The 11,329-nt window shown below is 44.5% G+C and overlaps 1 protein-coding gene across 2 annotated transcripts in view; it reads left to right on the top strand.

Annotated features, from left to right (window-relative positions):
* Nucleotides 1-11,031, top strand: part of plekhm3 (pleckstrin homology domain containing, family M, member 3) — a 183,665-nt gene extending 172,634 nt beyond the window's left edge. For both annotated transcript variants that reach the window (XM_060827616.1, XM_060827615.1), the window contains exon 8: nt 8,504-11,031. In XM_060827616.1, the coding sequence (XP_060683599.1) occupies nt 8,504-8,678 (175 nt within the window). In that variant the 3' untranslated portion in view covers nt 8,679-11,031. The remainder of the gene's footprint in view (nt 1-8,503) is intronic.
* Nucleotides 11,032-11,329: the final 298 nt, after the last annotated feature.

Here is an 11,329-nt window from a genome sequence, read left to right on the forward strand (position 1 = left end):
TCATTAGCCTTGTAAATGATTCCTTTTAAACTACTTTTCTGATTTCCTGTGAGCTTTACTATTGAACCTGCTTACATCATGGATGCAATATGATCACCATCATTCAGTACATTTGAAAACATTCTCATTCCCTGCTCAAATCTCTTTTGCCAGTTCCCTTAAATTTTTGTCCTCTAGTTTCTCCTATTCCTGTCTGTGGCAACAGCTTCTCCTTATGTAATCTACCAAAGTCTCTAGAGGAAATTTAAATTTCCCTTTAGCTTCCATCGCCCTAAAAAGAACCCTGCAGCCTTTTTGCTTAACTGAAGAACCTAATCCCTGGTACCACTCCAGTAAACATTCTCTGCAGCCTCTCCAGCACCGTAACACTTTCCTATAAGTGCGGTGCTCAGAATTAAGGACAATTAATCTAACTGAGGACATAACTAACTCAATCCAGGTCACAGGTGAAAAGTGGGACTTTGCTGTTTTTGGTTTATTTAGTTCCAATGCTGAACAGATTGCAGACCCTGAGGGGGCTTTGCCAACACTGTAACTTGTGGCATGGTCTTTTCCTCCTATCTTCTCGCATCTATTGCTGGTGAATTTAATGCATCTGACTGGGACCAACGGCTCTGCGATGTGACTGACTGAACAGTGCTGCGAAATTTTAGAATAGTGTAAGTAACTTTGGGGCAAAGGAATGAGAAAAGAGAAGAATAAAACTTGCATTTCAAAATATTAAACGTTCACACAGTAGCTTTTCAAACCTAGGACACCCACAACACTTCACAGCTAACTAATGTTTCTTCTGGAGTGTAGTCTCTATTGTAATGAAAGCACGGCAACTAATTCGTGCACAGAAAGCGTCCACAAAAAGCATGGTGACAGTGACTAGATATTGTGCTTTAGTGATGTTAATTGAGGGAGGCCAGACTGTAAAGGGAATCACCCCTGCTCTTCATACTTCACATTCACCACAGAGAGATAACAGGGCCTTGGGTCATCCTGCCTCATACTCGTGCTCATGCACCAGTAATTCGGGGAAAACCACGGTACCCTGTCAGCATTCATCAAAATTAAAATTCAGTCTTCATGAATGCATTGTTATGGGGATAGGGTGGGATGCTACTTTGGAGGGTCAGTGCAGACTTGATAGGCCAAATGGCCTCTTTCTGCACTGTAGAGATTTTTTTTATGGTGACCCCACTTTGTTTTTTGCAAAATAGTCAAGAGCCCCACACGAGAGTGGGGGTTGGGTGGTGACCCAACCTGAGAGGGGATGGGGGGGGGTTCGGTTAGCGGAAGGAGGGTGAAATGTTTGAGTGATTGGGCATGGGTTATGGACGGAGGTGGGGAGGAGGGGTTGATTGACGTTACCTGTGAGAATTCGGTGCGGGTGGGAGTCTTGAAGAGGGGAGTGTTAATTTGTGGGGGGCGGGGCCGGGGATGCTGGATGCTGGAGAGTTGTTTTATCCGATTGCTTTTTAGTTTAAAATCTCCAATTAAAGTTACTTGTGACAGGGTTCAGGCCTCCAACATCAGGCTGTTTCACTATACAAAATGTAAAGGGGCCATTGGCACTAGTTGGAGTTACACAGCAGTCATTGTGGATTGAAGCTGACGACAGCCAAAAGGTGTTTGCTGAGCCCAACAGGAGTCTTCCCCAACCCCTCTAAGGAGAAAGTGAGGACTGCAGATGCTGGAGATCAGAGCTGAAAATGTGTTGCTAGAAAAGCGCAGCAGGTCAGGCAGCATCCAAGGAGCAGGAGAATCGACGTTTCGGGCATGAGCCCTTCTTCAGGATTCCTGAAGAAGGACTCATGCCTGAAATGTCAATTGTCCTGCTCCTCCCCCACCCAAAAAAAGAAAAATTAGTTTGGGAAGCCCTGATTTAATGTCTCATTTGAATGATACCTTTGACAGTGCAGCTGTCCATTAGAATAGCAGTCTAGTGTCAGCCTAGGTTAGGTACTCAGGTCTGTGAAGTGGGACTTTAACCAGCACCTTCTGACTGAGGAAAGACAGAGCCACAACTTGCACGTACTGTGTTTTCACACACAGGAGAACATCCCGTGTCACTTCACAGAAGCACAAAAGGGAAGGGATCAGAGAATTTATTGTTGGATTAGAGCTGGAGCGAAATAAAGAGATCAAGGAGGTTTGATGGGGATTAGCAGTAGTAAGACAGGAAAAATAAGTTATTATTACCCTTAGTGACATAGCTGCTTCTGAAATAACACAAAAGGCATGATAAAAGCAGTTGATTTTGGTTATTTTGTAAAGCCTGTTCATGTCTGTTATGAATTGGTAGTATTAGCACAGGGCAAACTTCTTACACCTCATCAACTAGACTGTTACTTAATGTTTGTTTAAACAGTCTGAACCAGGCTTTTTTTCTCTCTCTCGTGTTTCTATGTTGCGCTTCTCTTCAAAGCAAGTGTGATTCACCAAGCACAGGCCAACAATTACTCTTCTGAAAGTCACGAAAACTACAAACAAGTCCGAAACAGCTGAGTGCAGGTGGCTGGCTGGATCAGTGGTCCATCAGCAACACCCCATTTTCTTTTGAAACGAAGCCCAGCTGGCTGGGTGAACCACATCCTTTGCGTTGGTTAAAGGTGTGTCGCGCCAGTGCAGCTGCCTTCTCCATTTTGTAACCAAATGGAAGGCATTTCAGCTTAGAAACTGTCACAGAGGGGCACTGTACCGGGGATGGTGCAGAAAAGTGATCTGGTTATATATGAAATCAGAAAGGAAAAAGAGACTTGAATTCAACTTGTATTTATATCGCACCTTTCATGATTCCAGAATGTTCTTTGCCACAGGTGTACTTTTGAAGTGTGGTCAGGGAATAATGCAAGCAATTTGCCCATACCAAATAACCCCAAAATAGTAATTAAGTAAACCCACTTTGGATATTGATAAACAGGGTTTATGTAACATGGTTACATTACTATAAACCGACTGACTCCCACAGCTACCTGGACTACACCTCCTCCCACCCTGCCCCCTGTAAAAACTCCATCCCATATTCCCAATTCCTTCGTCTCCGCCGCCTCTGCTCCCAGGAGGACCAGTTCCAATACCGTACTGCCCAGATGGCCGCCTCCTTCAAGGACCGCAGATTCCCCCCAGACGTGATCAACGATGCCCTCCACCGCACCTCCTCCACTTCCCGCTCCTCCGCCCTTGAGCCCCGCCCCTCCAACCACCACCAAGACAGGACCCCACTGGTTCTCACCTACCACCCCACCAACCTCTGATTACAGCGTATCATCCGCCGTCATTTCCGCCAACTCCAAACGGACCCCACCACCAGGGATATATTTCCCTCCCCTCCCCTATCAGCGTTCCGCAAAGACCACTCCCTTCGTGACTCCCTTGTCAGGTCCACACCTCCCACCAACCCAACTTCCACTCACGGCACCTTCCCCTGCAACCGTAGGAAATGCAAAACTTGCGCCCACACCTCCTCCCTCACTTCCCTCCAAGGCCCCAAGGGATCCTTCCATATCCGCCACAAATTCACCTGCACCTCCACACACATCATCTATTGCATCTGCTGCACCTGATGTGGCCTCCTCTATATTGGGGAGACGGGCCGCCTACTTGCAGAACGCTTCAGGGAACACCTCTGGGACGCCCGAACCAACCAACCCAACCACCCCGTGGCTCAACACTTTAACTCTCCCTCCCACTCCACCGAAGACATGCAGGTCCTTGGACTCCTCCATCGGCAGAACCTAACAACACGACGGTTGGAGGAAGAGCGCCTCATCTTCCGCCTGGGAACCCTCCAGCCACAAGGGATGAACTCTGATTTCTCCAGTTTCCTCATTTCCCCTCCCCCCACCTTGTCTCAGTCGATTCCCTTGAACTAGCACCGCCCTCCTAACCTGCAATCCTCTTCCTGACCTCTCCGCCCCCACCCCACTCCAGCCTATCACCCTCACCTTGACCTCCTTCCACCTATCACATCTCCATCACCCCTCCCCCAAGTCCCTCCTCCCTACCTTTTATCTTAGCCTGCCTGGCACCCTCTCCTCATTCCTGATGAAGGGCTCTGGCCCGAAACGTCGAATTTCCTGTTCCTTGGATGCTGCCTGACCTGCTGTGCTTTAACCAGCAACACATTTTCAGCTTACATTAGGTGTTGTCTGGTATGGAAGGTGCTAACTATGAGGAGAGGTTGAGTAGGTTGGGATTGTTTATCATGAGAAAAAAAGGAGATTGTGGGGAACGTGATTGAGGTCTACAAAATCATGAAGGGTATAAACAGGGTGGATAGAGAAGCTTTTTCCCAGGGTGAAGGATTCAATAATGAGAGGTCACACGTTCAAGGTTAGAGGTGAAAAGTTTAAGGGGGATATACGCAGAAAGCACTTTACATAGAGGGTGGTAGGTGTCTGGAAGGCGTTGCCAGTAGGGGTAGGCATGGTAGATTCGGATAAGATGTGTCTGGACAGATGTTTGAGTAGGTGGGGAGCAGAGGGATATAGATACTTAAGAATTGGGCGACAGGTTTAAATAGTACGGTTGGATCGGTTCAGGCTTGGAGGGCCAAAGGACCTGTTCCTGGGCGGTAAATTTTCTTTGTTCTCTCTTTGTATATAAATATTCAAAAGAAAGTCTTAAACATTGTTAAGTGACAAATAGTCTAAAAATGACTAAAAGCTGAAAATGCTAGAAACATTTTATAAAAGGTTTAATAACAGAAAGCTGTGGCAGGATTGGACACAGTCAACCTGGATTTACAAAAGGGAAATCACACTTGAATAATCTATTGGAATATTGCAAGGACATTACTAGTGGCGTTAATGAGGGAAAATCAGTAGATGTGGTTTACTTGGACTTTCAGAAGCCATTTGATAGGGTCCCATATAATGAGAAGATTAGCATGTAAAATCAAAGCTTATGGGATTGGGCTAGTGTATGGACATGGATGGAGAACTGGATAGGAAATAAATAAACAGATCATTTTCTGATTGTCAGCCAATAATTACCGGGGTACCACAGGAGAATCGCACTGATCCCAAATTATTAATCATTTAGGAGAGGGAACTAAATATAATATCTCCAGGTCTGCCGACCACACAGAGCTAGGTGGAAGGGTGAACTGTGAGGAGGATGCAGAGATGCTTCAGTGTGATTTGGACGGATTGGGTGTTTGGCAAATGCCTGGCAGATGAAGTATAATGTGGATAAACCATGAGGTTATGCACCTTGTTAGAAAAAAACAGGAAGTAGATCCTTCCTGGCGATAGATTGGGGGTGGGGAGGTCCAGTGAGACCTGGGCATCCTCACACATCATTTGGTGAAAGTAATCATGCAGGTGCATAGGTGGTGTAGAGGGCAAGAGGCATGTTGGTCACCTTAGCAAGAGGATTTGAGTCGAGGAGCGGGAATGTCTTGCTGCAGTTGTACAGGTGAGACCATGCTTCGAGAACAGTGTACAGTTTTGATTTACTAAGGAAGGATCTTTTGGCCAAGGAGGGAGTGCAGTTAAGGTTTACCTGCTGATTTCTGGGAAGACAGGACTGAGGTATCCAGGAGAGCCTTGGATCTGTTAGAAGAGTGAGGAGCGTTCTCATAGAAACAGACAAAATTCTAACAGGGCTGAACTGAGTAAACGTAGGGAAGATGTCCCTGATGACCGGGGAGACCAGAACAAGGAAATCACAGTTTAACAACTGTCAGCCATTAGGACTGAGATGCATAATCTCTTCATCCAAAGGGTGGTGAGCCTGTAGGAATGTCTGTAACAAAGTGACTGAGGCTAAGAGATTGAATGTTTTCAAGAAGGCATTAGATATACAGGGGAACCTCGACTATCCGAATACCAATTATTCAAAAATTTGATTATTCAAAGGAGATCTCTAGGTCCCGATAGAAACATTACATCAAAGACGTGTTTCCAACAGTGATTTAAACAGGCACGGTCTCCAAATGACTGACCTCCCCCCACCTCCGGCTTCCCAGGAATAATCTCTCCAACATTGACCTGTGCAGGGCAAAGGTGGAACCTGTCAAAAATTAGTAGTAAAAGGTTGTGTGTGTGACTGTGTCTGTGTGCTATTTGGAGACTTACCCCACAAAGGAAGCTGCAGCAGCAGCAGTTTTTGCTGGGGGCAGGGTTGGATGGGGTTGGGGTCAGGGTGTGGGGTTGGACCGAGTTGGGGGCAGGGTTGGACCGAGTTAGGTGTGGACTAAGTTGTGGGTGGGGATGGACCGGGTTTGGGGGGGGGGGGGGGGCAGTGCTGGGCAGGGGGCGCAGTGATGGATGGGGGGGTTGGGGGCGGGGCTGCTGCTAGTCTCCTGAATGGAGAGCAGACTTTAAAACTCCCAGCCTCAGAGGAAAGGCATTTAATCGATTTTCCGAATAATTGATTATCCAAACAAAATAGTGCCCGCCCACCTCGTTCAGATAATCAAGTTTCCACTGTAGTTCTTAGGGCTAAAGGGCATGGGCGAAAGGAGGAACTGGTTACTGAGTTAGATGATCAACCATGATTCTATTGAATCGGAAAGCAGGATCAAAGGGCCTAATGTTGCTCCTTTTTTTTGTTATAGAAACATAAGATGTTGTGTTGAGAATATTGAAAGGTTCACCCAGTGTTGAAATGGGCATCTACTAGGTAGAAGAGGCCAAGATAAGGTTTTAAACAAATAACTTTACTTTGGGAGCTTGGAGGAGGGAGGAGTGCTTCCCTGACAGAATTAGCAAGGAGTTTGAGAGCACCTCTGCCCTGGCCTCACACTCTGCTCACTTCTTTGTGCCTTTAATATCTGGTGTCACACTCTAAGCGTACTGAGCATTTCAAATTGATAGGTTATGTTATAAGAAATAGTCGGGGAGTTAATCACTGAGTCTTCAGTCACTGGTATACAGGATTGTGAAGGCAGCAATTGTTTTGCTGTTTATCAGTAATGATTAACCCAAAGAGTTGATGCCTTTAAATACACCACGCCAAAGGTAGTTGGTGGATTTTGATCCTTCGCCTTGCTCGGTTTTCATGAATGGGTCATGAGTGTTGAACGACTTTTATTGAACAGTTTGTTATTCATACATCAATGATCACTAACAGGAGTGAAGAAACAAAAATGAATCCCAGTCATGGGAGGTTCTTGCTGCTGCTACTGCTTCAGATAATTTGCACTTTCCTGTACAGGGGTCCAATTCCACAAACTCCAGTAACTCTTCTAAAGGCCCAATCTTCACGTGTGGTACTGGAAAGTAAGTTGGCATTAGCTGTCTGATTTGTGGGGGTGTCAACTGCATCACTGTGTGGTGACATGATATCTGGGCACCTGACTAAATTTGGGTGTAAAACGTATTGGATCAGCAAGCAAGTATACATCTCTCCCACGTTACATTTCCAATGAAGCATGTGCACGTTTTGGTGTTAGTTTTGAGCTTACTTTTGTTTCTGCTTGTTCATTCTGATATCAATCAAGAGTCTTGATGAGAAGGCTGAACTACCCATCATTAACGAGAGTATCCAATCAAAAACTAATGCAATGAACTGTGAAAACTAGTCGTAGATTAAGGGGGCATACGTTTCAATCTGGAACGTGAAGGAGTTTCTTCCCCCAGAGGGTAGTAAATGTTTGGAATCCTTTGCCCCAGAAAGCTGTGGGGACTGAATCACACAAAGTATTCCAAGAGGCAGTAAATATGTTCCTGAACATTCAGGGAGTTGAGGGCTATGAGGAGCTTGTTCCGGAGTGAAGTTGAAGCCAATGTTCCCATAAGCTGCATGATCATCGGAAGGTCCGTGCACCCCAGTCAACGTGCAGATACATCGACTTCTGGTTCATGAAACCAAGCTCTGCACAAATATGAGATAGAGTGTAGGTTGTGGCCTGGGGTAGATCAGCTAATATCTTACAGAATGGTGGGCCAGGCTAGAGGGGCCAAATGCCCTCCTTATTTCTTATGTTCTTAGTACTGTTCATCTTAATTAACTGCCATAAAGGTCATACAACTTGGCATTGCCTCTGTTTGTATGTTATAAAATTGTGACTTCAGAATGTAATTGTGAAACAATTACTGAAGACACTAATTGTTGTGTATATCGTTTTAGAATGTTGTTCACATCTCAGTGCTTTTGGTTATGATTGACATGCAGTTTGTGGAAATGTGGCAGATACAAATTCAATTGCAACTTTCAAAAGAGAATTGCCTGCATATTTCAAACGGAATAATTTGCAGGCAATGGGGAAAGCATTGGACTAACTGGATGGCACTTTCATTGGAATAGGGAACTGAGTGGCTGTTTTGTTGTATTGGGTTAAATTTTGCCTTTATTTAAATTAGATACTTATTAAAATCCTTTAGTTCATTCGATTAAAACTGTGATTACCATTCACTAAGTACTTAATTGGTTTGCATAGCTGTTTGGACCATCCTGAGCTGGTGGGATGGGCCCTATTGAAATCAGATTTAATTTCTGCTTTGATTATAAACTGAGAAGGTGTCCCAATTTGGTTGTGAACACAGGCTTTATTATTTCTCTGTAGGTGTGAGATTTGCGGAGCTGTGTTCCACGCTGAGTGCAAGTCGAGGAGTGTTCCCTGCCCACGGTGTGTGCACAGGGAGCTGCAGAAGAAGCCGCGTTCTTTCTGGCGCACGTTGGACTTGGATGGTGACTTTGAGTTTTGCGATGCTTTCGAGTTCTCCTGCCCAAACAGCTGATGTCTAGGTCAGACTTCACTCAAACATAGAATTCTCAATCTAATCTTTCGTGGACGAAGAAATAGGGCTGGGTGCATTCGGATCCTTGTGCTCAGGAACACAGAGAATTGAAGGGGGATCTTTTGGTGATTTTAAACTAAGCTGGATGAGGTGGGAGAAGGCATGGTATCGAAAGATAAATTGAGTGCAGGAGACTGCCCCTTCTACATTATAATGCACAGTGTAGGTTGCTGTTAAAATATATCCGTTGTGAATTTGTTGTCATGTATCCACCATCTCGGCCCTCCAGACAGTCAAAAGCACTTGAGTGACACGACTGGTTTCCAGTGGTGTACAGAATTCCAGTTAACTTGGTGCCAAATTCCCAGCCTCATTCCAGTCTGTGTGCAAAATGGGTGGGGTGACATTGATGTCATTGTGTTTTTACGTTGGGTTTAAAATACACCCCCTTGTCAGAGCAGACCAGGTTTGTACGTTGCACCTCATTTTTACTGTGTCCAACCTTGGAAGTATTTGTGGGAACTATGTGCCAAAGAGGTAAACCATTCCATTTCCCTTTGGCAATAAGCCTCTCCTTCGAACTAAATCAACTGTATATCCCAGAGGAACAGGATGTATACACCACCAAACCCCTGACCCTCCAGGATTCCCTTCAGGTTAGTTTCCTTTCTGTATTCTCAATTCTTCTGGAAAATATGAAATCACCATTCAAGATCCATAAATAGTTATCATTACTTACAGGTCAACCAGTGCATGGGAAAAATAATTTTAACAGCGATTTTCTTGCAGCATCTGATCTATTCTAAAAGCTTAATTGGTTGGACAGCAGATTTGTTGATTTGTTTTATTTCACCTTTTCCCTGCCACTGTTGGCCACGCCACCAAATTTGGAACCTGCTCTCACAACTTTGAACCTTGCAACATTCCAAGGATTAATCATCAAAAAGAAAAGGGGAGATGGTGCTGGAGTTGACTAAAACAGGTCGAAGTGAGCAACAGGGTGAAAATCAAAGGGTTTAAGCTCAAAAAGTCTGATCAGGAATCAGTGTAAAATTTTGTTTTAATTTATTTTAATAAGTTAGTAAGACTCTTGGAGGGTTAACAAAATGATATGAGTCAGTGCACACCTAGGAACATTGATCAGCATTGCAAACCTAGAACCCACAGGCGGAGTTTAGATCTCCACAATCACTCTTACATGAGAGAGAACCAACAGTGATTAGCAGTGAGCTCTAGACTATGCACACCGAGCAAGAACTGGGATAACAGTGGGCACACACTCAAAGACTTTTAGGGAACAATGGAAATTTAGGGATACCAAAATGCAAAGGGATCATAGCAGAGATTTTGTTTCACTCGGTGTCTAAGAATTGCACTTTTCCACTAGGCTCAATTGATCAACTCAATTTGAGAAGTGAATTTTTAGCCATGTTCAAAATATGTTTGTATCTGGTACATAGTGAGTTTAAAAGCTGTTTTTTTTTAAAGCCTGATTAAAACAAAACACTTACTATAGATCAGGGGATCAGAGTCTGGCTACTGCTGGTAACAAATGGCACACGTGGCACCTGTACGTGGCACCTTTGGGTGTATCCAACCAACTGGTCGATATAGAATTTCAGCGTGGGTTATGTAGCCACTTTGGATGAGGGTGTAACTCAGGTGCAGTACCAATGAAATATGGTTCCCAAGTAAGTTGCTTGGGAGATGTGTAGGTTCTGGTGGTTCACTGGGGAAAGGGGATGCGGAGATCACATTGAAACTCAACACCAGCCACTGTCTTAACCCTTCCAACAGATTATATCTGTATCTGAATTTGGCTTTGAATCCAAAAGTCCTTGGTCTCACTAATATGCACATTTATTGTGGAAGGTGCTGTTGAGCACATTAAGCAAGTGGCATTGCTGCTTAAACAGTGAAAAGCAGAAATGATTGCAAGAGAAAGCTTGATGGAAGAACTGGAAGTGGGACTGTTGTAGCATTTTGGCGCACCACGTTAGGCTGCAGACTGTGTCCATGTAAGCGTGGGAAATTGGGGGATGCTGTTGCCTGCTTCAGATGTGGGACATTGTCTCCTCCACTCAGATTTTAAAAAAAAACTTATGATCACTCACAGTCTTGTCTTGTCCTTTCAAAGATAGAATTACATCACACGAACCAAGGAGTCTGCTGTAGATGTGGAGGGGCTATAAGAGACAGGTGCGAACTCCTATCTGTCATCTATTACTCGCTGTGGTGGTAAAGCTCTAAATTTGAAGTCTGCTGCTTTTATAATATAATAATATATTTATGTACATACATCTTAACAGGAGGAATTATCCTGAGATACATTTTTGTAAGGTTGGAGCCACTAAAGCTGATCTGAAAATAAAGCTGTTTAATTCTATCACACCAGTATTTTGCATTTTATGAATTGTGTTGTACCGAGCCAAGCAAGAGCTGTCATTCAGCAGAAGCTGCAAAGCAGGAAATTCCCAAATTTGATCCCTGATCAGTGCTACCTTCGTTGATCTCTACCTCCTTCAGAAATGGACTCTAAAGAATCATAGCGGACTCAAAACGTTATCTCTATTTTTCTCTCCGCAGATGCTGCCAGACTGGCTGAGTTTCTCCAGCATTCAATCTTTGCATCAGCTGGTTGTTAGATTAGA

Source organism: Hemiscyllium ocellatum, chromosome 7, assembly GCF_020745735.1.
Source record: "Hemiscyllium ocellatum isolate sHemOce1 chromosome 7, sHemOce1.pat.X.cur, whole genome shotgun sequence".
Lineage (NCBI taxonomy): Eukaryota > Metazoa > Chordata > Chondrichthyes > Orectolobiformes > Hemiscylliidae > Hemiscyllium > Hemiscyllium ocellatum.